The sequence below is a fragment of the Orcinus orca genome, chromosome 6, assembly GCF_937001465.1.
Source record: "Orcinus orca chromosome 6, mOrcOrc1.1, whole genome shotgun sequence".
Lineage (NCBI taxonomy): Eukaryota > Metazoa > Chordata > Mammalia > Artiodactyla > Delphinidae > Orcinus > Orcinus orca.
The window spans coordinates 20,391,345-20,415,907 of NC_064564.1; the positions used below are offsets into that span (position 1 = coordinate 20,391,345).

General features: G+C 60.3%; 2 protein-coding genes across 14 annotated transcripts; both read right to left on the reverse strand.

Moving 5' to 3' along the window:
* Positions 1-62: 62 nt before the first annotated feature.
* Positions 63-8,684, reverse strand: C6H8orf58 (chromosome 6 C8orf58 homolog). Of its 13 annotated transcripts, none has more exons than XM_033429739.2 (7): positions 4,209-8,684; positions 2,563-3,071; positions 2,137-2,237; positions 1,881-1,989; positions 1,726-1,751; positions 1,333-1,415; positions 63-791 (listed from the first exon to the last, which is right to left on the reverse strand). In XM_033429739.2, the coding sequence occupies exons 1-7, from the start codon at positions 4,255-4,257 to the stop codon at positions 721-723; spliced, it is 948 nt and encodes a 315-aa protein (XP_033285630.1). In that variant the 5' UTR covers positions 4,258-8,684; the 3' UTR covers positions 63-720. The 13 variants fall into 13 exon arrangements, with proteins under 13 accessions (XP_033285630.1, XP_033285628.1, XP_033285626.1 ...); XM_033429737.2 differs by having other exon boundaries at positions 1,333-1,439; XM_033429735.2 differs by having other exon boundaries at positions 1,639-1,751; positions 2,137-2,277.
* Positions 8,685-8,840: 156 nt separating this feature from the next.
* Positions 8,841-22,631, reverse strand: PDLIM2 (PDZ and LIM domain 2). Its single transcript, XM_033429725.2, is given in 11 exon segments — positions 8,841-9,422; positions 10,458-10,575; positions 12,120-12,265; positions 12,492-12,586; positions 16,603-16,681; positions 16,836-16,987; positions 17,090-17,159; positions 19,188-19,339; positions 20,037-20,131; positions 21,244-21,269; positions 21,271-22,631. Coding segments are annotated over 11 exon segments (1,716 nt in total). The 5' UTR covers positions 21,876-22,631; the 3' UTR covers positions 8,841-9,244.
* Positions 22,632-24,563: the final 1,932 nt, after the last annotated feature.

The following is a 24,563-nucleotide window of genomic DNA, read 5'->3' on the forward strand; positions in this document are numbered from 1 at the left end:
GGCCTCTGGTTTCAGCTGTGACGTGGAAAGGCTAGTAAGGAGTAAAGCAGCTGAGAATAGACCTTGAAGATTACTCTGCTGTTCCCCATGTTGTCCTTGACTCCCATCCCTGGTGCAGTCTTCAGGCAAGATTCAATGCAGAGGCAGCCAAGAAAGCACCCTTCTCTGTCCTGGGGCTGCCCGTGCAAGTATGAGGAGGAAGGGAGGACTCCAGATCAGTAACTGTCCGCTCAGGAGTGAAGGTCAAGTCCATCGTTCTGCAGTTACCTCACCCTGAAGACTGACTCTTTGAGTGCATGATTCCAGAGAGATGGTTGGATCCAGCCAGTTCACAACACTGACAGTCCCACAGTCCCCAGCGACACGCTGGGCCCTGACAGATCGCCACGCCAAACACACTCCACGGACGCCAGATGAATCAGTAAGTTCACATTGCCTAAGCCCAGGGATTTCTGGCAACCAGGGAGGAGCCCGAGAGCTGCTGCACCTTGGGGCCTCTCAGGGACCCAGGGTTCCTTGGCTGCTCAGAGGAGAAAGACTCAGCCCTTGCCTCAGAGAGAAAACTGAGGCTCAACAGCTTTTCCTGGCAGTGCCCAGAAGCAGCAACAGGGCAGAGGGCAAGGGAGAAGACTTCACTGCACTCCCCCCAGCTGGGGTTACATCCCTGCACCAGGAAGTCTCAGCATACAGTAAGGTTTTTTGCTCGTTGCTTCTTAACCACTAATGATGGCATAAAGGTCTTCTGGAGGGTTTGGCCTGGAGGCCTTTCAGGGAGGTCCCTTGATGCAATCCTGTGGAGAAAGAAAGGAGGCACTAGGCTAGGAGGAAGAAACAGAGGTAACGATGGTCCCAGAGTTGACCAAGCATTGTGGGAGGCCTGGGGATATTAATTGACAGGGATAATCCCCCATTGACCACCCTGAAGGCGCCAGAATTATTCAGTATAGACCCCTACCCCCCAACCCCCGGCATCCACTGTGGCATCCCGTGTGCTACCTTGCTTTCCTGGGGAAACCCAGGGAGGTGACCTAAGTTTCAGCTTTGAGGGGTGAGGGCTTGCTGGGCTTATATGAGGATTTCCCATCTTTTGGTCCTGGCTCTGCCACTGACTCACCGTGTGGCCTCGGGAAAATGACTTCCGTCCCCAGCCCAGTCCTCAGCCTCCTCATCCTTAAACGGGGTGCTTTAACCACTTTCTGTTTCTTCCAGCACCCTCTCCAAGACTACGTCTCTCAAATTTTGCAGGGACAAAGATAACAACTGGCAGCACAATCTTGGCATCCTAGCTCATCAGCCTCCTCCCTCTGCCCTGGGCTGGGCCACAGGACTCACCTGGGGGCAGAGCCATCAGGAGGGGCAGCGGCTTCAGCAGGTCGAGGGCTCCTCCACCGGATCCGGTTGAGCAGGACCTTGACCTTGTTCCAGTGGGAGAGATCCCGCTGAGCAGAGGGTGAGAGGGTCACCCAGGGCCCCTCCCCAAAACGTACCCCTGACCAAGCTCCCAGAGATAGCTGTCAGCACAGCCAGCACAGATCACCTGTCCCAAACAGGAATCCTCTCGTTTTCTAGCACACATCCCAACCACCCCCGACCTCCGCCGCATCCTGTCACCTGCCCCCACGTACATCCCTCACCTACCCTGTGCCCCTGGGAGGATGGAAAGGTGTGAGCTGGCTCTGCCAGGGCCTCTGACAGCCTGGAAGGGCTGGCGCTGGGCACCCCTACCTTTGGGGGTGAAGCTGTGCTTGCTCCTTCGGAAAGAGAATCCAGTTACCCAAGGCCAGGAACAGGAAGGCACTCATCAAGCCCAGAGCTCAGGGGGGTCTGCCTATGGGGACCTGGGCAGGCAAGATGCAGACAGAGACACAACTGTGCCTCACCTGTCTCCTCTGTCTGGCTGAGCCGCTCCCACCGCCCGTGTACCTCACTGCCCGGGGCGTGAGAGGGTGGAGGTGAAGGCGCCAGGGCCGGCTCCTCCTCTTTAGGATCCTGCGCACAGGAGAGACGGGCTTTCAGGGCCTGGCTAGAGGGCTGAGGCTGTTCTGAAGGGAGTCCTGGTTCCAGGGGTCCCCCCCATCCTCTGCATCCCCCACTCACCTGCCTGCCCGCTGGCCCGACTGCCCACAGCTCACTCACCCCAGGGGCCCTCTGAGTCTGCAGCTGCAGGCAGAGCTGCTGCAGCCTCGCCATCTGCTCCAGTACCAGGCACAGGTGTTCCAGGTAGCGAAGACCCTGCCCTGGGAGGCAGGCCCAGGCTTCAGGCCCCAAGCCCCCCACCTGTGGGACGTAGTGAGGTAGGGGAGAATTCTGAACTCAACCAGACTCGCACCCTAAGGGGCCAGCAGATGGGGGCAGGATGAGTGAGAGGAGGGACGCACACCCGGCTGGCCTCCCAGTGCCCAGCCAGGCAAAGTGCCGGGCAGGCCCCGGACCTGCCCACCTCCACACAGCTGGGGGCGGGGTAAGGCAAGACGTTCTTGCACAACACATCAATGAGGCGTAAGGGAGAAGAAGTTGGGGGGCGGAGGCATCTCCATCCCACGCCTGAGAGTCAGCACTCACCACTTCTGCTTCTTCCAGGCCTGCCTCTAGGTCACTCTCTGCCTTGGTGGCCTCCTGTCCTCCTGCTCCAAAAAGGGGCATTTCATACTCAGGGTGGCTTGGCGGCTTTGGGGAGCGGTAATGTGACAAGCTGGCAGAGGAAGTCGGGATCTGGCGGGACCGCTCCAGCACCTGCTCCAGCTTACGGCTGGCTAGAAGCCGGCTTAGGCGGGCAGGAGGCTCCGTGGCACCCAGGGCCAGGGGCTCAGCGTTCTGCATGGGCTCAGAGTTCAGAGAGTCTTGAGAAAGGCCCGGGGAGGTGGCTAGGGACCTGTCCCCAACCGCCATCTCCACTCCTGAGTCCTGGGAGGCCAGTTTGAGAAGCGGCACCTGCCTCCCAGGTGCTCTCAGCCGGCCATGCCCCTTGCAGGAGTCTGCCGACCACCCTGGAGCAGCATCCGGGATCCGTCTGTAGGTGCTGGTGACTCCAGGCACTACACAACCACGTGCCAGGTCCTCGCCAGCCCCATCTGCAAGGAGAATCAGTCATCAGGCTGGGCAGGCTGCCCCAACACCCCCGGCATTCCTGGCAGCTGGCGACATTCCCTGAGGAGGAGTGTCCTGGGCCAGAGGTGACAGGAGGAGACTGGTTGGCCACAGCCCCGCCCAGATCTCTCTCCAACCCTGGCTGGGAGATGTTAGAATGGGGTTCCCTTTACAAAAGTAATTGTTAGTGATATCTGCCTTGGAGGGGTGAGCACTTTTTCTTCCAGGGAGCCCTCGTGCTCCAGCCCCTGAGCTTGGCCTAAGACCTCTGAGCCATAACTGGGGAGTGGTAGCCTCTTCAAGTGCTCCCCATGGGGAAGTATGACTGTGCCCTAGTCTCAGGGAGAGGGGGAAGGGCGCAGAGAGGGAAGCCTGGGCCCAAACTGGCATCAGGATGCAAAAGGAAGTCCATCCTGGAATTCCTGGGGGGAGATGGGTAGTAAAAATAACAATCGCTATAACCATTTTGGACTTTTGTTCTTTTAAGTGAGAAACAGAAGGTTTTGGAGAGTTGAAAAGGAAAAACTTAAACGGAAGAAAGGCAACCAGGCGGGCAGGAGGAGAAACAGCGTGATCGCCCATTCACTGTCCTCTCCTACAGCTCTCCTGGCCTGTGCCAGGCTCTCCTACGATCTGGGTGCCCCGATTGTAAGGATGCAGAAACGGAGGCTGGAGACGATGGAGGGCCGCCTTCGTCTCCCTGCCCGCCACGCGGGAGAGCTGGAACGGGATGCCAAACCAGGCCCCTCTGGGCAAGGAAGTCGACCAGGAAGTCCACCCCTGCGCGGCTCCTTTGGAAAGGGGTCCGCCGCCGCGGAGAGAGCTTTTCGCAACTGCGGGCTGGGGCAGGGGCCGGTCAGAGGAGGATCCAGACCGGGAATTAGAGGGAAGTGGACTCGGAGGAAATGGGATGGAGGTGGCGGTCGGTTTAACGCCAGAAGCCAGAGGGTCTCCAACGGGCAAGGCGCGATCCCCCGGCCCTTCCTAAGGGAAGCGGCGAGGAGGGCGCAGCGAGGTCGGGCGGGCTGTGCCGGGTGGGGCGGGGAGCGCAGACAGGGGCCCGGGCACGGGAGTCGGCTCCAGGCCAAAGGTCCCGGCCGGCCCCGGGGTGGGTGACTCACCCCGGCCGCCCAGCGGCTTCACGGCGAAGACGCGCCGCCGGCCCAGCATGGCCCCAATCCCGGCCCCGACACGGCGCCCCGGCCGTGGCCGCTGCAGCCGGACGGAGCGATCCCGGCCGGCGTCCCCGCGCTGCTGTCGGGTGCGCGTCCGGACCTGGCTGGGCGAGGCCCCCGGACACTCCCAGCGGGGATGGGGGAGGGACGGCGGGAGGGGTGCGCAGGTGTGCGGGCGCTCGGAGAGGGGCCGCGGGGGCGGGGCCTGGTCCCAGCCCCCCGCCCCCAGTGCCGGCGGGGCGCGGGCCCCGATCTGCCGTCCTTCGGGCCCCGGGCGGCCCCGCACTGCCGACCCCGGACGAGGAGCGGGGAGCCCTGCCCGGAGACGCCGTCAGGTTCGTGGCGCGGGGTCACCCCGCCCTCGGTTTCCAAGCGGGGTCTGTCTTCCTGCCGCCGAAATGAACCCGGGCGGGGATGGGGGGCGGCGGCGACCGGACGCGAGCGCGGAAGGAAATGGAGCCGCACGTGCCGGCGGAGGGAGGAGAGCGGACCTGGACACCGGCGTACCCGAGCTCCCAGCTGTGTGCCTTGGGGCAAGTCACTCAGCCACTCAGAAACCTGGCGCGATCAAAGGGGGAAGTGACTCCCGGCACAGGAAGATCCTTTCCAACAACTGCAGAGCGCCTTGGGTTCTGGGCTAGATCTGAACCCCCTCCTCCTCCCATATCTCTTCCTCACCCGGGTACCCTAAAGCTGGGGGCTGGCGCGGGGGGAGGGGGCTTCAGGATCCGGGGAAGCGAAACAGGGGGGACAGGAGGGCAAGCCTGAGGTGCTGGAAGTGTAAATGCTCTCCGGTCCCCGCCCCCGAACTCTGTGGGTCCGTGGGATTCCACCCCCCAACCACCCTGAAAGGGGGCCGGCAGCCCAGGCAGACACTGACGGTGAGACAGCCTGGTGACCAGATGGGATGGTGGCCTCCTAAGGAAACCTCAGCCTCCTGAGGAAGGCGACCACCAGGCTGGAAAACTCCCAGCAGGACCTAAATTCCCTGGAGGGAGATAAGGGAGCTGGCGGACGTGCAAACTTGCACCTGAGCCTCTGGGGGAGGGGGCCGGAGCTGGAGCTGGAGGCGTTGGGAGCAAGTGGTTATTAACTGGGAGGGAGAAGACAGTCTGCCCACCTCCAGCTCCCTCCTTCCCTTCTGCCAGCACCGTACGCAGGAGCCGTCAGCAGTGAGAGTCACGAACTACAACATTCTCACTCCTGGGAAACAGGCCTACAGCTAAGCCCGGGGAAGAGTGAGGGCCTCTCTTAACACCTTGATCTTTCAGGCCAACCTCTTCCCTGCTAGCTGCGGGCTCTCTGGGTTGCCGCCTCCCAACCCTATCCCCCTGGAAAGCACTGCCCCCCACCTTCCTCTTTCCCAGGTACAGAGAGGGAGACCTGGGCCTGGGGGCACTGCTTTACCCAAGTCCAACAGCCCGTGAAGACCCCACGCCAGGCCTCCCTGGGGAGGAGAGGAGGAGGGCTGGCCATCAGGTGGCTTCCTCCCTCCAAAGTCAGAGGATGGGGAGGTAAAGTGAGGGACCCTTTGCCGGATCTTGTCCTGAATTTGGAGAATGTAGGGCCAGATTCCAAGCAGTCTCCGTGGTGACTCTGGGGCAGGAATGCATCTGGAGCAGGAAGCCCAGCCAGCAGGAATGCAGTGTCTCAGCACAAGGCTCTGTGTGGGCTCAAACCACACACCGAACACACACACACACACACACACACACACACAGAGCACACTCCCCTTCAGGCCATTCTCCCCTCTCCATGCAGTTATGCCGGAATCTTCAGGGCCGCTGGGATCCCTCGCAGTTGAGGGCCAACATGTTGCCTTCCCCTCTGCCTTCTGCTGCCCTGACTGTGGCAGCCCCAGGCCCGGAGCTGGGCCAGGCCTTCACCGCCCGGAGGGCTGTTTCTCCTTCACCCCACCTACCAGAGGAGAATCATCTCCCTTTGAGTGATGCTTCGAGGAATGGGAGGGGCGGCACGGCCACCCCCTCGCTGCCCAGCTGAGGGCTGAGCAGCTACCGTGAGTTCCTGAGACACATGGTAGCCCAGCAGAGTCATCCTTCAGGCTGAGGCCAGGGATGCTCGTTGCCTCCCAGCCTCCACGGGGAAATCCCAGCTTCAGGAAGCATGCTTCCTGCCAGCTCAGCGCTGAGCTAGGCCCTGTGCGAGGAAGGGCAAAGCCAAGAGCCTAGGGCAGCTCCTGCCAGATGAGATATGTCTGGAAGCTGTGGTGACCTCCCTTACGGCCTGGAAGGGAAGGGCAAGCGCACCCCAGGGCAAACCAGAAACCCAGGAGTCAGGCTCCTGGCTCATCCTTTGCACCCTCCCCTTACTGCTAGGAGCTCTTAGACCAGCGACTTAGCCTCCCTGTCGTTGCTTTCTTCATCTACACAACAAGCATGACAACAGTACCTACTTCCGAATGGTGAGGACTGGAGTTTAAAGCACTTTAGAATTATCTATTGGTGTCACTTTGGGAAAGTCGTTTTCTCATCTCTAATAGCAGCCTGTATCAGACGCTCTCTCAGGTCGCTTCTAACTCGAATCTGTCATCATTTCTGAAGTTATTCCCCAAAATGAAGAAAAAGTAAAAAGGGCACAGCACTGGACAAATAACAGCCGCGTGTTTGGGCGGTGCCCCCTCCCCACCCCAGCACGTCTGGGTCAAAGGGGGTGGGTGTACACAGCTGGGCAGAGACCAAAGGCCGCCCCCAACCTCCTCTGCTGACAAATGAGGTGGACTAATAACTCCGTCTTCCGAAGAAGTTCACCCCCAAGCTCAGGCTAGTTGTGTGGCTGCAGAGAGCTCTGATGCTGAAACCCTCTGGCCCCGGGGAGGAGAGCTCGCTGACACAGAGAGGTGGATTTTAGCTTGAACCCCCGTCCACTCTTCGAAAGGCATTCAACAACTCACTGGCCTACCCATTTCCCATGGGCCTCCACTCCCCCTTTGTTCCCCATTCCTTAGAGCACTGCTAGCCCAGCATGGTTTGTTACAGGCGAAGATGTGACCATATTAAGATTCTAACACACCCTTTTCCAACCTGTCACCTGCTGAAAATTTTTCAGTGTCCCTAGAGCCGCAAGGAGAAATTCAAACCATATCTTACAATATTCAAGGCTCCCATCTTCCTTTCCAATCTTATCTCAGTGTCGCTTTCAGTCACTGCCCTAAACTGATCATGCCACTTGCACTCAGCCCCTCACTCTGCATTTCTCTCCTCCATCTGTCTGTGTCCTTTCTTCCTCTCACACCCACGGCCCCTGCTCTGAACTCTCAGGGCGCTCCTGTCTGTTCCGCACGAGTTCTTTACACTCAGTACCATGTAACATTATTTCATTCATGCCATCTCAGTCGCTGCCACTTGACTATTATCTTTAGGAAAGCCAGAAAAGTGCTCTATCTCTGTACTCCCACTGTGCCAGGACCTGAGAATTTACAGAGGAGTGAATCCCTTTTGTGAGCATTCTCCCCGCCAAGGGCTACACCTGACACTAGGTGGCGCCAAGGAGCCCATCCCACTTGGGACCAGACAGTTCTGGCCTGACAACTCCTGAGCCGCAGACAGCCTTGATCTTTCCTATGAAAATAAAGACAGCCATCCAGGCAAAAGGTGAGACAATTATAGCAAGGTGTAAATTACATCAAGGTGCCTGGGGAGGCAATACTACACAGTCTCTGCCAAGATTCCCTCCCAAAAGAGCCAGATAGCACAAAGCAGCCTCTGAAGCCCAGCTTTGATCTTTTCCCTCAGGCTGAGTGGGCGATAGGGTAGGTCTAGAGCACCCAGCAGCACCCATGCACCTTTCTGAAGTGTCCTCTGGAATTAGGACTGGGAGTGATGGGTGAATCAAGCCAAAAGTCGGGCAGAGGACCACTGTTGCCCTGCCTAGCGGCAGCTTTCAAATCAACCACCAGCGAAGCCAGCTGGGGCTCCCGGGGAAGGGGCAGGCAGACCAACCCTGGTTTGGAGGGTGTCGGTCCTCAGGGTAGGGGCGCTGCAGGGTTGTCCCTCCCAGGGAAAGCTAACTCACAGCCCTGTCCAAGGTTACTCCTGGGATAAGCCTTCTCAAACGGGTGCAAACAGCCTCAGGCAGGCGCAGGAGGTTCTTTAGATGTTGCCCCCTCTCTGGCCCACCGAGCTCCCCGGGTGCATCAGCAGGGCAAGCAGCCTCCAAACCAAGTAAAGCAAGGGGCACAGAGCGCCAGCGCAGAAACTGTCTCACGGAGACGGGCCTGGGCAGGAGTCTCAGGGCCTGCTTCCTGTTTGCTGCCGGCCCTCTAGCAACCCTTCCCCTCTCGGGCTCCCAGTGAGAAACTCATTCCTCTACCAGGGATCATCCCAATAAAACACACATCTTTAAAAGAGGGTCCAGGAAGAGCACGACCCTCCACTAACAGGAGTGGGTGTCTTCAGTCGGGAGTGTCACGTGGTGAAGCATCTGGTAGGGTGGAGGTTTGAGGGAGGCGGAAATAAGAGGGGAGAAAAATTGTATGTAGGAAGACTCTCCACCCAGTGGTAGGGAGAAGCTCATCCCCAGGGGCTGGGGCAGGGAAGGAGAGAAAAGAGGGGCACCTACTTTATTTTGTCCACGTACAGTATATATTTATAGAGCTCGTATGTTGAAAACTTTACACAGTGAATACCTGTAGCCTCTGGCCCAGCCCTCTCCTTCCAGATACTTCTCTCCACGTCCCAGCCTGCTTAACCCCTGGTACACAAAGGTGTCCAAGGCAGCACCCACTTCGCACTTTGACGCAGAGCCTGTCCAGCAGGGGGACGCGAGAGTATCCAGCAGAGGCCTGGGAAGGTGAGGCTGCCCTCACCCGCAGCACAGGCAGGTCCTAGCCTCTGGCCTCACTCAGCGAGGAGGAAGGGGCCTCACCAGTCCCCATCGCCTTTCCAGGCCAACTTGATATTGGCGCGGCCTGGGTGCGGAGGTGCCCACAGAGTGGAGGGCGGTCTGAGAGCGCAGCCGGGCGCTCAGGCCTGGGAGTTGATGGTGCGCGGTGCGGAGTAGCGCTGGCGGGCGTGCTTCTCGCAGTACAGCTCGTCCCCCACCCAGAAGTGCCCTCGCATCTTCAGGTTCAGCCCACAGTCAGCGCAGGTGTAGCAGCCCGGATGGCGGTACCGCCCCTCCTGGATACGCACAGCCTGGTTCCTGCGGGGGGGGGGGGGGGGGGCGGGCACAGGGAGGAGAGAGCCATTAGCCTAGGGGGGAGGAGAGAGGGGAGAACACCAGGCACGAAGCCACCATTCCCATTCTCAGGGAACCTAGTTTCCAGCCCAGAGTCAGGACCCGGTAAGGTCCCAAAATCTCAGTCACTTGACTCCCCAGGCCTGCCCTCAGGAATCTCCGTTCAACAGACCCCCAGCCCACATCCCCGAACCCCAATTTTTAAAAAGTCATTCCTCCCCCACACAAAGGCAGACAAGCACCGTCCTGAATCTTGTGGCTTGTTAATAGAGCAGTGATTCTCAAAATGCGGTCCCAGTGCCAGGACCCACAGCATCACATCACCTGGGGATGAATCGGAAATGCAAACTCTGGGGCTAGGGACCTCCCGAAGAGGAAACTCTGGGAGGTCCAGCTGCTGAAACCCCTCAGAGGTCCAGCTGCTGATCTTTGAGAAACACCGTATAGGACCCCTTCCTCGGGCCTGCACAGCAGGGCTGGGCAGTGTCGCGTTCTGCAGATGACACACGGAGGCCCACGGAGGCTAGGGATTTGCCTAAAATGAGTCATCTGACCCTCACCACTGTGCACGGAAGAAATGTATCTGGGGGGGGGGCAGGGTTCAATTTTCCAGAGAATGTGGCTGCATTATAATGAGAAAAATGGGCCTACCTCTGGAAAACGCATCCCATTCCAAAGAGGGGGAGGAGGAAGTAACAGCAAGAGTTTCCAAGAGGAGGCACCTCATCCAGAGGCAGATCTGCAGAGGCTTTGAGATGGTTGGAGAGAAATCGAAAGCAGTAGCATTTCTTCCTCCTCCAGGGAGGCGGGGAAAGAAACCGAGGAAGAGGAGAGACAGCAGGGAAAAGCCAGGGCAGGCATCCTAAGAAGGCTGAAGTGACCCCTGAGCCCATCACAGATCCACCGTAGCAATGCTCCCCGCAGGGTCCCTGGCTACTGGAGCCATGCAGGCCCCCGCCCTGCAGGGTGTGCCCTGCCCCCCAGGCCGCCAGCACTCACGCGATGCTGGCGCTGCACTTCTCACACGTGTGGAGCTTGGGTGGGGTGGCCAGGGCCCTGGAAGTGGGCCGGGAGGACTGGGGGTTCAGCGAGCTGGGCAGGAAGGCGGGTGTGCCACCTGTGGGGGGTGGGGGATGAGGGTGGGGAGGACAGACAGACACATCAGAGCTCGCCCACGGCAGTGCCATCAGGCTGTATTTTTGATGCCCACTCCACCTCCTCCAACACAGCTCCAAAGAGCCCCTTGTCAAAGGTGCACTTGCACGCGGACCCCTAAAGTAAGCCCGGGCACGAGAGGGGGTCACGGGGGAAGGAAGCGATCACCCCAGATCCTTGGCGGAGGTTGGTCAAGGGCAGGGAGCACGTTCAAGGCTGAGTTAGCCCAAGCTCAGGCAGCCTGAGCAGTGTCTGCTTGGTGTCTGACACGGCAGGCCAAGCAGGCATTTCCTCTCTCCTGACCCAGGGATGATGATATCAAGAGATGAAAATAATAGATAATAACAGCATCACAGCACCTCTGTACGGTTTCCAAAGGGCTTTCACGTGCATCATTGTGCCTGAGCCTTGGAACGACGCTAAGATGAAGCACGGATGTTATCAGGTATGGCCGTCACCTGCAGCCGAGGACCCCGTGACTCCAGGGGCGAAGTCACCATCTGTCTGCGCCGCCCTCTCCCCGTGCCCCCTCCCAGGGCCTGCCGAGGCCTCAGGGTAGTGATGGACAAGCTCTGCTCCGAACCTTCTCACCTTGTCTCCGAAACATCAGAGTTGGAAGCAGCCCCGAGGTACCAGTGATTGTGCCAGTCAAATACTTCTGACTGTCCCATCCTTTCTCTCCCTGATACCTCTGCCCAGGCCAGGCCCTCCTCATCTCTCCCCTGGACCATGGCAGTGCCCCCCTCACCCCCTACTCCCCATGCACCCCCACGAACTCCTGTGGCACGGTCCACTTCCTGGGCGGCTGGGCAGCCAGTCTTCCCAATAAACAGAGTTCCTGGCGGGGCAGACGTGGGTCCTGACCGCCTTCGATCTCCACACAGCACGTGACTGGTCCATCAGACAACGCGGCAAACGTCTCGAATGAGCAACTGGACGGCTGGCAGAAGCCTGTATCTCTGTTGCTCACTTGGGCACCTCACACACCGCCTGGCGTTATTTAACAGGTCCTCCTGGGTTGAGACGCTCCTCAGGCCTGGCACGCGAGGCCTCACAGCCAGGACTTAACCTTCGTGGCCACCGTCCATGCAGCCAGGCCCCAGTGTCCTGTCAGTCCCACCCCAGAGCCCTGCGGCTCCAGCCTCCACATTCCACACTGCTCCCGGCCACCATCTTAAGGCCGTTTGTGAAAGTCCTGATCTTTCTTCAAGGGCCCAGTCGATTCTTCTTCCTCCATGAAGCCATCCTTGGAGACCCAGGCCACACCGCCCACATTTACCGTTCCCTTGGCACTTGCCCTGATCCCAGCCAGCACCTCTGGGTTGCACCCCAGTAACTCCTAGCAGAACGTAAGCTCCTGTAGTGCAGGGGCTGTGGCTTCTACAAGTCAGAGCCCACTCCCATGATGAGCACTTAACAAATACTCATTTAATAACATGTCCAGTCGGGGGTCCAGCGTGTCCTGGGGGAACATCCTTCTCCTACCCGAGCCCCCCGGGGGCTCACCTCTCTCCTCAGCCTCCAGGGCTTCCTGCAAGAGCCGAAAAGAGCTGGACTGCCGGGGGGCCACCCGTGCCTCGCGATTTTCCTGCAGCATTTTGAAGACTTCTGAGTCCTCTCTCAGGAGGTGGCTTTCCCCTTCCGAGGCCACGCTGCAGGGATGGGAAGGAGGCAGCCAGGAGTGAGGGCCCCGTTCCCAGGGGTTGGGATGAGCATGAGGACAGAGAAAGAGTGTCCCGGGGGCGTAAAAGGGATTCTGGGGGCCAGAGGAAAGTGGACGGGGGTTAGGGAGGGGGGACCCCCCCATCCCTCTCTGGGAAGCCTGTCTCCTGCCCCTCCCAGGCCCTCCAAGATCCCACCCCACCCTCCAGAACTCACTGGTACCTGAGCCTGGCGCTGGAGGAACGGGGACCTGGGGAAGGCGGTGGCGGCAGAACCAGCACAGCCGAGTCGCCAGCACGGCCCAGGCCGGCCTGCGGGAAGGAGAGGCACCAGGGGAGGAGTCAGCGGCCGGGCCTGGGGCCAGCACACCCATCTGGGCAGCCGAACCCAGCTGTTCCCCAGGCCCACCACCAGGGGGCCCCCGGCCCTCGCTGACCAGTAGCCCCACCCAACCAGCTCGCAGAACCGGGGGTCAGCAGCCGCCTGCAACTGCTCCTGCTGGGTCCCCGAGGGGAGGGAGGCCAGCGCCCAGCTCTAGAAGGGTGAGCCTGCTGCCCTAAGGGGACTGGGCAAGGGGCAGGATGAAGATGAGTGTGCGGGGCCACCATGGCTGTTCCTCTGCCATCTCACACAATGTGTTTGCAAAGATGTTGCACACTGGGGCCTGGCAGGCAGAACAAGCAGAGAGAAAGTAAGCTGACCCTTTTGCAATGAGGAACAGGAAACATAAAGGGCCAAGACCCCTCTTGGAGTCAGGGCTCAGGCCGCACAAAAGTCCTGTCTCCTACACCCTCTGGTCCTTCCTCTGAAATGGCCAGGGTCTGGGCTTACCAGCCTCTCCCGGCTGCCCTGGAAGGTCTGGTCCTGCCCCACAGAGCCTTGGGGAGCCAGGTCCCCACAGCAGAGCCCCTGCTCGATGTGTGCTGTCCCTCTCGGGCTCCTACACCTGCTCTCTACCTGGAAATCTTGCCTTCAGTCTCCCTGTTTTCCGGCCTGCACTCTGCACCCTCCCCTACTCTGCTCCCTCTCCGTGGCCAGCCCCAATGGAAAGGACAGCCTCAGAGACAACCAGGCCGGCCAAGGTGCACCGGCTGAGGGCATGGTCTCCTGGAAAGGAAAATGCCCTCGATTTTAAAGTTCAAAGTTGGGGATGAATTATGGGGTCAAGTGGAAAAGCTGCATGACTTCTTAACCTGAAAACAGAAACTTCACAGAGCTAAAAAACAGCCCTAGGGACTTCCCCGGCAGCCCAGTGGTTGGGACTCCGTGCTTCCACTGCAGAGGGCAAGGGTTCGATCCCTGGTTGGGGAAGTAAGATCCCACATGCCATAAATAAATAAAAAATGTGGGGTTTTTTTGGTTTGGGGTTTGTTTTTTTTTTTGCAGTACGCGGGCCTCTCACTGTTGTGGCCTCTCCGGTTGTGGAGCACAGGCTCCGAACGCGCAGGCTCAGCGGCCATGGCTCACGGGCCTAGCCACTCCGCGGCATGTGGGATCTTCCCGGACCGGGGCACGAACCCGTGTCCCCTGCATCGGCAGGCGGACTCTCAACCACTGCGCCACCAGGGAAGCCCCAAAAAATGTTTAAAAAAAAATTTTTTTTTAATTAAAAACAAAAAGCCCTTAGACCCTCACCCCACTGGCCCTCTTGCACTAGCCTGCATTCTTCTTCTGTTCTTGGGCTTCTACAGGTAAGGGGATTAAGGGTCAGAAAGCAAAGTGGCCAATCCATGCCACCTGGGGAGTGGGAGCCAGGGCTGGGAGTCCACGCCTAGGCTCCTGGGTGCCCAGCTGCTTCCATGCGGTCAACTCAGGAAGGACAACTGGCACCAGGTACTCAAGAACGATGTCCCATCTCGCTGTCCTAGACAGGCCAGCGTGTGCCCTGCACAGGGGCATCGGTCAGCAGGGAGGGAGGGCTGAAATCCGCCCTGACTCCCTTCTCAGGCCATGTCCTCATGCCGGCCAGAGGGACAGGGGTTGTTTTCACTTTACATCTGCTCACCCAAGTGTGTGCCTCTCCAGAGGGGGCAACTTCCGGTTTCTGTAAGGTCTGTGGATGTTCTTCGCCCTGGGCCCAGCGCAGCCTCAGCCCGCTCAGGAGCCAGCAGCAAGGCCATGGCCACAAGAGCCTGGGGCAGGGGCACCTCATCTGTAGTCACCTCTGCCGCCTTTCTCCTGCCAGAGTACCTCACCCCGGTGGAGGGGCGCCCAACGCCCTTTCCTCTCCCCACCTCCCTCCCAGTCACCTGTAGGCGACACCTGCCTTCACAGAAGCGACCTTTCATCTCTAGATCCAGAAAAGCTGCTCACCTGTCCATCAAGAGCTGTCTCCAGCCAACCCCTCTCAAAATGTGTTGGGGGGATGTTAATAAGCGATTGGCAGGGGGATCCCCGGAGAAATTCTGCAGTTAAGTAAGTTCAGGAAATTAAAAAATTAAACATCTTTCTTCCTCACAGGCAGGACTTTTCAGAGCCTTTCAGGTGCTCAAGTGCACGGTGAATCCCAAGAGGGAGCTGTGGGAGCCGGTGACTCCCACCCCGTCTGACCACAGCCTCATTTGTAGAACAGAATGCAAGCTTCACGGGGTTAGGAATTTCTCTGTTTTTCCACCTATGCATCCCCAAAGCCTAGAAGGGGGCCTGACACAAAGCAGCTGCTCCACAAATAGTTGCTGGAAGAATGGCCAGGCGCCTCAGGGTGAAAGAAGGGAATTCAGAGCGTCGGGTCTGACTCTGAGGCCCAGAGAGTGGAAGGGTGCCTTGTCCAAAGGGACACAGTAGAGGTGGGACCGACCCGGGCCTCCCTGCCGCCCAGCTCAGGGCTCCTCTTCACACCACATGGGTGGCCCTCAAGTCTGTGCGTGAATCAGATCCCTGAGGGCTCCTTAGAACAGGGATGGGTGCCCTCACCCCCGCCCCTCACCCCTGCGTCCGATCCAGTAAGTCTAGGCTGGGGCCTGAGAATGTGCATTTCTAACAATTTCCAAGGTGCTGCTGCTGGTTTAAGAGCCACTCCCCGTCCCACCCGCCTCTCCCCTTTGCCCCGGTTGAGGAAGGAGGATAGGGTGGACCAAGCTCATTCCCAGCTGATCTCAGCCCGGAGCTCTCTGGAGAAGGCCCCCAGGCCCCAACACGCCAGGTCTTGCTTGTACCGTGGAGTTCCCATCTCCCCAGCTCATCGTTCTCTAATCCGAAACCTACCCCATCCTGCCTCTGACATCCAGCAAAATTCCTGACAAAGCTTTCTCGGGCCACCCCAGCCCACACTCAGCTATCCCCTCCCCGAATGCCTCCTGCTTTTATAATTAAGATCATACTGCTCAGTGCTTAATTTTCCCAAAATTGTTTTGCATGTTTATCTTATTTCTGCCACTGCATTTTTAATTCTTTAAAGACGGGATCTCATTGAATACATCCATCTCTATGCCCACGTCTCCTGGAGGGTCACTGGGCAGGCCAACAGAGGGTCACCAGGGAGCCACTACTATGCAGCCCCCAGAGGACCCTGTTCTTTCCTTCTCCAGAGCCCCCAGTTTCTAGCACCCTCCCCCAGTCATCTCCAAAGGCTCTGCTTTCTGGAATGCAGAATCTACCCGAGGTAGGATTCCAGCAGCTGGGCCTCATCCTCTTCACCCCAAAGGCTGGACATGCCCCCACTAACTCTGCCCCCAGCAGCTGTGGCCCAGGACTCTTGGCCGCCTCACTCCTCACCTCCCCACCCCCGCCCTTAGAGAGGAGACATACCACCAAGGCGGTGTTGGGCTGTCTCTAGCGGACAGTGGGACCTGGCAGGGTGTCCAGGGGAAAAGGGCAGGGGAGGGGGGCAGACAGAGAGTAAGCCAAGTGCAACTGGAGTCGGAACCACAGGCCGGCTGGTGGTTCTCTGGTGGTTCTCGGGGGCTGAGTCAGAGGATGAAGAGGGGGAATGGGTGATGGGAGCTGGGGGCAGGCATGGGGCTTGGAATGGGGAGGAATGTGTTCAAGAGATACAGCCAAAGGGAATCATCCCAACAACAGCAGCTAAACTATTTCTGTCCCGGCCCAAGAGAAACACTTGAGAAGGGAGGAAGCCAGCAGGAAGGGGGGAGGCAGCGGCGGGTCTGAATGTAAGAGGTAGAAGGACACCTGGGCCTGGACGGGTAGGGCCGGTGCAGTGAGTGTGACCCTCCAGAGCTCTGGCCTCCCGGCTCCAGAGAGGAGCGTGCCTATTACTAGGAGACCGTGGTGCTGGCCACCTACGTGGGACCAGCCACCTGCAGCCCCACGGGCACCACTAGCAGCCAGCCAGGACAGGAGGCTCTCTCCTCCCCTCAGGTATCCTCACCTGTTGGCTTCCGGGGCGGCCCCTGTAGGACAAGTGGTCAGCAGTAGTGGGTTCCGGGGAGTACACCAGGCTCTGGAAACTGAAATGGGGAAGTGGACAGTGTGTGCCAGGGGCCCCGCCACCAGGCTGCCCCGGGAGACAGAGGTGACCCTAGGGCCCCCTAAACCCAGCTACAGAGGCTTTGAGAGGCCGGCTCGGACCTGGTGGCCAGGGGGCCCACCCACTGCACTCACCTGTGGCTGGTCACCACCTCTCCCGCGGGGGCCTGGGGGCTGGCGGGGGGCAGGGTGGAGAAGGGGCTGCCTGGTGGGGGGCTGAGGGAGGCCTGGCTGGAGCAGGAAGACCGCAGGGAGGACTGGCTGTCGGTGTGTGTCCTCCTGGAGCCCTGTGGAGAGAGGGGCCTGGAAGGGCAGGGCCGGGAAGAGCAGGGAAGGGGGCCCCCCATGACTTCAGGGTGTGGGGCTCCCAGCAGGAGGCACCGTCCTACCTGGAAGCGAGTGGCCAGCACTTCAGGGGAGCTTAACCCGTTGGTCTGCCCGGGAGAGGCAACCTGAGGCCTGAAGAGAGGACAGAGGGAGACAGAGTGTCCCCGGGTTCTCAAGATTAGGAACATGTCCACAACATTTGGACATCGGGTAGCCAACTTTTAACTTCGTCAAATTCACAACAAACAACTGTCCTCAACGACCACCATCATTTCTTAAAAGAAAGGACAATTTAGCACCAAAAAGTAGAAAGGACATCATTTCAGCAAAAAGTTCAATAAATTCAAAAATTTTTTAAGAGCTCCTCACATCATCACCCCTCCCCCTGCCTCGCCTTTACTTTTCCTTTTCTAGTCTTTTTTTTTTTTGGTGGGGGGAGCATTTCATCCAGACTTTGTCGCTGGTCAGCATCAGTTTGTAGATTGCTTTGGACTGCTGATTGTGCATAAATAATCCTTTATCTTTCACCCCTGGAGAAACTGAAGCCCAGAGAGGGAAAGTGAGTTGCCCAAATTCCTAAAGGCCAACAATGGCTGGGCCAGCTGCCCCCTCTGCCCAGGGGCCTGTCCCCCATCAGCTCCGCCTTTGAGAGGATCCCTCCCTGTGATTTCCAAAGTCTTCCCCCCTCACCCCGCCCCCTGTAAACCAGAGGGTAGAGCCAGCCCCCCTTCCTGCCACGAAGGCAGCTGAAGGACCTAGAGAACAAGGCGGCCCAGCTCCCCTGCTAATCACCAAGGCTACCCCTCCTCAACTCCCCAGGGACCCCCCACCTCCTCCAAAGCCCTGCCCAGTGGAACCTGGCTGAAGCCTCAAACAGGAGGTGACTGGAGGACTGGGAGCTGCTGAGGGTGCGGGATGAGCCCACCATGTCCCACTACACCGTTCCTGGATGTCTGCCTGCCTCCAGAGAGGTCAGCAGGAACCTCAGTCACCACACGCCACACCAGCCACAGCCTCCACCTCCCTCCCTGGGGAGAATTTAGGGCCAGAGCAGGGGAGCTCGGGCCCTGGCTCCGCCCAGAGCACTGCTTCCTGCCTGGGGCTTTGAGTGCTGGAGAGGTCTCCTGGGGGTGGGTTACTGGGGGAGGTTAGGAAGGGTTTGGGCAAAAGAAAGAAGAGACAGGGAGCCTTGGCCTGCCCAACGTGGAACTGGAGGCCTGGGGGCACTTGGCCAGGCCCACCTCTCTGATGGAGCTGGGTCGCTCTTGGAGGGACCCGAGAGGAAGTGATGGTGTCAGCAGCTCCCTGCCCCTCCCCCGCCCCACTTTGCAGCTTCTTGTAGATCTTGGTCCCCTTCCCAGATGCCATGAGCTATTCTCTACCCTCCTCCTCTGGGTCGCACTCCTGTAAACACTCATGAGCCAGACTGGTACAAAACAGTCACTGAAGGGGCCGGGCCGTGAGAGCGTCACAGGAGACGGGAGCCAGGTTCTGCAGTGACGTAGGGCGGCAGGGGCGAGGAGAGGGCACGGAGCAGAGGTACCTGACTCAGGTTCAAGGCCCGCCCAGAGGGCTCTCCCGGCTGGGGAATCTCCCAGCATTCCTGCCCCATGACTCACTGGGATGCCCCACCCCCAGGGAGCCACCTGTTCCCACCCACACCCCCAGGCTGAAGTCCCAGGAACCTGGGAATCTGCCTTCACCAGCAGGGCCCAGAGAGGCAACTTGGGGAGCAACGGAGTGGTTCTATGGGGAGTGAGCCCCAAACTCCTCACCACCCCAGGATCTGAGCAAAGGTTCTCCCCCCTCCCCTTGGAGGCAGGGGCCCTGCAGACCCAGCCTAAGGCACACCTTTCCCCTCTTCAACCGACTTCATGCCCACGCCCTGTACCCTGCACACCTGGGAACCAGTCAAACCCGGGTGTCCAGGTGGCTGATGCCAGCCTGCTCTGCCTGTGAGTGCACGCCCAGCTGGGCACAGGGACACCCCTCAGCCCACCCTGCTGCAGCCCCAGAGCTTGGGACCTTCTCACGGATGAGCCGTGAGGGCCCAGGAAGTCCAGGTTGGAGCTGAGAGCAAGGGGTGAGGGCGGCCACTGTGCAGCGGGCTGGCAGAAGGCAGAAGAGTGCTGGCAGGCCCAGCAGAGGTGGAGGACCTACCGGTCCAGCTGCAGCCTCAGCGGCGAGGGGCTCTGGCGGATCTTGCTCTGGGCCTCGGCATGCAGCATGCTCTTAGCACTCTCACCATTGATGGCCACAATAATGTCACCGGGCCGGAGGTCAGCGGCTTCGGCCTTGCCCTCCTCAGTTACCTGTAGGGGGTGAGGAGCAGGTAGTCTGAGGTGACACTCAGGCAGGTAGGGATGGAGAGGAAGGGATTTCCTTGTCCTGCCCAAGAAACACAGAAGCTGGTTTCAACCAGGCTGGCCTGCATCTCCCTTTAACATCTCTCTCCCTGCCTGCCGGTGTCCACCCAGCCCATCAGCCAATCCCCTCCAAAAGCTGGAGTGGCAGCCCCCCGCCACCCACCTCAGCGCTGGCCTTCTAACGGGGCTCCCCAAAGAACGTGTAATGGCAGAATTTCAGGAACTGTGCTTGGAAATACTTCTGGATAGAGAGCCCTGCCCGTGCAAATCAAATCATGCCTGCACGCAGGCCCTCTGCGTGAACACTCCCTGGCCTGGGCCTGGGTCAGGGGAAACCTGTCAAGAGCTCGGGGCTCCTGTTCTAATCACCTAAAATGGCTGCCAGCACGTATGGGGTTAGTGGCCAAGGAGAAAAGAGAAGGCCTTGCATTGGGCCCAGCTCCCTTTCACTCTCTAGAAGCCTGTTTCTGAAGTGGCCACCGCATCCCCATGGCAACGGGGCCCCAGCCCTGCCCACGCCAACGATCCCAGAAGCAGGCCTCTGGCTTCAAAACAGAAAAAGAAAGGTGTCTGTGAGGACCAAGTGGACAGGGCAGACTCTGACTTTGGGGGTACCTCCCCGTCTCCTGGAACTAGCCCTTACCCTGGTCACCACGATAGGCGTGTGGAAATCCCTGCCGCCCGAGATGCGGAAGCCCCAGGGTGCGGGTCCCACCAAGTCCACCGTCAGCGCCATACCTGAGGGAGAGAGGTTGGAGAGATGGAGCCTGTCCCTCGCCCCGCAAGGGACTCTGTGAGGTGGCAGAAGGGGGTGACAGGTCCCCGGAGGAGCCAGTCAAGGGCTGGCGGTGGGTGGAGGTGGGTAGAGGAAGTGACTAACCTCTCCCGCGTGCCCCAGTTCCACTTCCCCCCCACCCTGGGAAGTCAGGACTCCTGAGTTCTCCCTTTGCCCCGTCTTCGGCAGAGCGACAGGGTGCTACACGGGGGCTTGCTGAGAACAGGCAGGCGGGCGGGCGGGGCTGGCAGGTGGTAGATGTCAGCATTTCCTCCCTCTCCCCTCCTCCACCATCAGGGTGAAGTCCCCCTAGTGCTTGTTTCCGGTCCCCGAAACCGACAGCACAAGAGACTTCCTCCCCGCTCTGGGGGAGGGCAGCGCTCTGGGAACAGAGGTGACAGCACAGAAAGGGGTGGTACCACCACATACTCTCAAGTACTTGGCTGGGGACGGGGCAGCTTGCCCACGTGAGGCCAGGGTCTTCAGAGGGGCCTCCTGGCTGCCTGCCACGCCCCTGGCCGTGTGGTCCAGGTAGGCAAGACTGGGCTTCCCACCTCCGCCAGCAGCCTGCTGCCCTCCGAGCAGCTCCGGCAAGAAGGACGGGCTTATCTGCCAAGCAGGGCACACCCGCCACCGGGCGCTGGCCAACAGGGCGAGCTGACTGATGCTGCCCGCTAGCTGGGGCCCCAGGCCTCCCACCCACTGCCCCTCCACTGGGCAAGGGAGTGTCCCTGTAGACCAGACCCATGTAGGATTTCCTGACCCTCTAGCTCTGGAGTCAGGAGCCAACCCAGGCAGGAAGCTGCAGTGCCAGGCTGGGCCACCGCCCTACCCAGCGCCCACCCTGAGGCCGTCCCTGGGGAGGCCCACAGACTACAAGCGCTGCCCGAGTCTATCAGGCACACTGGGGCCACTTCCCGCGTTTAGGAGCCTGGGGAGAGGGCGCCCAGGCGAGCGGGGTTGTCTGCCCTCTTCCCGGCCCTCCGGCTTCCCCTTTTGCCCAGGCCCAGCCTCTGTCCCTCCCGCAGGCCCCAGGTCGGCGCTGGCGGCTAGCAGATGCCTTGGATTCCCAGACCTTTGAGCCGGCCAGTGGACTCCGCTCCGGGGGCCGCGGGGAAGTGCCCAGACCGTCGGCCCGGCTTGCCCACTTCTGGCTCCTTCTGAGCTCCGAGACCAAAGTACCCGCGCACGCCGGGGGCTGGAGGAGGAGCACCCGGGACGGGAAAGCCCAGCTAGCGGGGGGCGCCGACCGCAGGCGAGGCTGCGGGGAGCGGCCGTGCGCGGAGGAGAGGTCCGGGCGCCGAGCCGGCCGCGGGCGCGCAGAGCTGCGAGGGCGCCGGGGCCGGGGAGGTCGCCGGCCGTGCGGACCGCACGCAGGTGGGCGCGCTCACCCGGCTCCCGCTCACCTGTCGGGCTGGGCGGCCGGGCCGGGGAACGAAGGGAAGGAAGGAGGGAGGCGAGGAGACGCCGCCGTTCCCTCCGCAGCCGTCTGCCCGACTCTGGGGAGAGCCCGCCCGGGACTCCGGGACCTGCCTCCGCCCATGTGATCCCAGGGCCGCCCCTGCCGCCGCCCCTGGCCAGGGAGGCCGCCTCCTCCGCGCAGCTCAGCCCCGGCGCTGCCACCTGGCCCGCGCCCGCTAGGGGCCCGGGGCTACTCTCCCGAGAGCCCCCTAGAGGCTGCGGCCGTCCTCCCCGGGGTGTCCCCATCCTTTCGAGGTCAGGGGAGGTGACCTGGTGACGGGCCCGGAGTCCCACTTCGCAGACAGCTGAGCCTGCTGACCCCCGAAGCTCGCCCAGGCCGCCTGCGCCCCCCCTCCTTCAAAGGGGCCCTGAGCTCCCCCAACCCCAGTCCAGGGCCGGGGAGGGGGAGGGGGAGGGCAGGCTGGGGCTGTCTGCGGTCGGCCCGCCCGGCTCCTCCGCCCACTCCAGGCTCCGAGGCTGGCGCAGATGCAGCCCCGACACCCATAAATCCCAACCCAGAGGCCGCCCCTCCGCCTTCCTGCCTGGCCAGCGCGCTCGCGGGGCAGTGGCCGCGGACTGCTGCGGCGCTTTGGATGCGCAGAGCTTCCCTGCTTGAGATGCGCCGTAAGCCTGCTCCACTCAGGGCGACATGCCAGGCCCAGGAAGAGATGAAGAAAGACTCCGGCTGGAAGTGACCGGGCCCCCTCCTGGGCTACACACGTCCCTTGCGGGCTGATGCCTGTTCCGTTCCTGGCTGCCCTCCCCTCACCCTTTCGGCTGCCCTGCCTGCGGCCGGCCGCTACCAACAACCACCAAAGGCCCTGATCCCCCTTGCCCCCAGCCCTCTGCCAACCACCTGGATCCCCGGCTCTAGGGATCAGGAGAGGACAGCCAAGGAGAGGCCCCAGGTGTCAACTCAGAACCATCTGGCAAATGGCTCCCCCAGAGCCAAACCTGGCAACCCTCACCCTGGGGACCTCAGGGCCCACCAGAGCCGGCTTCTCCCATCTCCCTCTGGTCTCCACTTCACTCTCTATCAGGCTGGCCTGTTTCCAGGAGAGGCCACCTGGAGGCACAGCTGTAACTTGCCTGCCTCAGGTGTGAGTCATTCCCTCTGAGTTCTGTCTGCAAGGTGTGCCCTCACCATCCCTCTCGCCGCCTACCTATGCCCTGGACCAGCCTGCCTCCAAGGCAGCTACGTCCCCTGTCCCTGGCCTCCCACACCCTCTGTCCTCGGTGTGTGTAAGCCACTCTCCCACTAAGAAGTTCCAGGCCTCCTGGTGTGGCCTCTTCGCCTGATGCACCTGTTCTGCCTCCCCAACTAGACTGGAAGTCCCTGAGGGAGCAGGAAGCTGCAGGTAGGGCAGGCACCACTGCCCGGGGGGCCGGGGCTGCCTCTTCCCAGCTGTGTGACCTCGGACAGTTTCCTCAGCCCCTCTGGGTCTCAGTTTCCCCTGTGTAAACTGGGGATGGTGCACAGCTTACCCTCCCATTGTCCACGCTGCCCTCCTTTTAAAGCTGCCTGTTCCTCAGAGGGCAGGGTGGGTTTTGTTCGGTGTGTTGCTCCATTCCTGGAGTGTTCCATAGTATTTTGTTGAAGGGATATTGTTTGAATGATCCAATGGATTCATTTCCCTTTCCTTGCCGCCCATCCCCATCCTGCCAGTTTGTAACAGGGACTCAGTTTTGCACCTCTTTCTGCTCAGACTTTGCCTTGGAGAGTCTCTAGAAAGATCTGCAGGCTCATCGGCAGGATTTCTGCTCTGTGGGCTGTGCAGTCACAAAACTCACAGCAAAGACAAAGTCAGCCGACCCCAGGGCATGTCCCTGTGGCACAGAAGGGCATACGGTTCTGCCCTTAGCAACTCTGTGGCCAAGTGACTCACCTCACTGGAATGAGCGTTCCCAGCGACCTAAGGTCCCTTCTAGCTCTGATCCCCCCTCCGCCCCTCCCACCTCATGCCAAGTCAAAGCAGAGAAGGGGTCTTGTACAGGCAGGGCATAGGGTTGATCTGCTGCAGAGGCTCCAGGGCCCCGCCAAAGGGAGGGTGTGGAATTGGTTTCTGCCCTAAGGAAAGGAAGTCTCAACCCTGAGGTTCTTTTTGAGGGCATCAGGCAACTTGAAGAAGCTGAGATGGGGGATCAGGGACAGGCTAGCAGGTTCGTAGGAATGGTCACTTCCATGGCATGGGCTGGGCCTGCCAACCTAGCAACAGACCATGGTGGGGACTGGGGTGGATGGAGAAGTGAAAGCAGGTCTTGTTCTTCAACCTGCTGTTTAACCAGCAGTGGAGCCTGGGCCGCACCCAGGCACGAGGAGCCTGCCAGGGACCGGCCACAGCCCTGTCATTCACAGGCCTCTCCCACCTGTCCTGATAGAATTAGCCACCACCGCCTCTTTCCACCCACCTGGGGTGCGGGTGCCCTAGGTGACAGGCCTAGATGACAGGATTGCCAGGAAGAATGTAAGAGAGGCCCAGCCCGGGGCCGCCCCAGGGACCTCACGCATGACCTTTCTTCTCCAGGGCCTCTGGACAAGGACTGCGTGGGCATTTGGTAGACTGTGCAGAGAGGCAGCAATAGTCATCAGATCTGACTTCAGGTCTATAATGATGTGACCCAGACAATTTCTCTGCCTCAGTCTCTCCTCCTGTAAAATGGACTCATAACCTGCCTGTTGGGATGCTTACATCAGATAACATGTGGGTAACACCGTATGCCCCGCTCATCTCCCAGCAGTGGCCAAGGAATGGAGCTTTTCTTCCCAATTAGAGCGGCCAGGCCCAGACTATGCCCCTACAGGAACCACCAAGCCCCAGAAGAGTCGCCTTGGCTAGCTGTGCCCCACCACTCCCAGCTTCCTGCCATCGATTGCTCAAAAACCCGAGCCCAGAAAAAGAAAGTCAACAAACACACGAGAACTTCGGTGTGGAA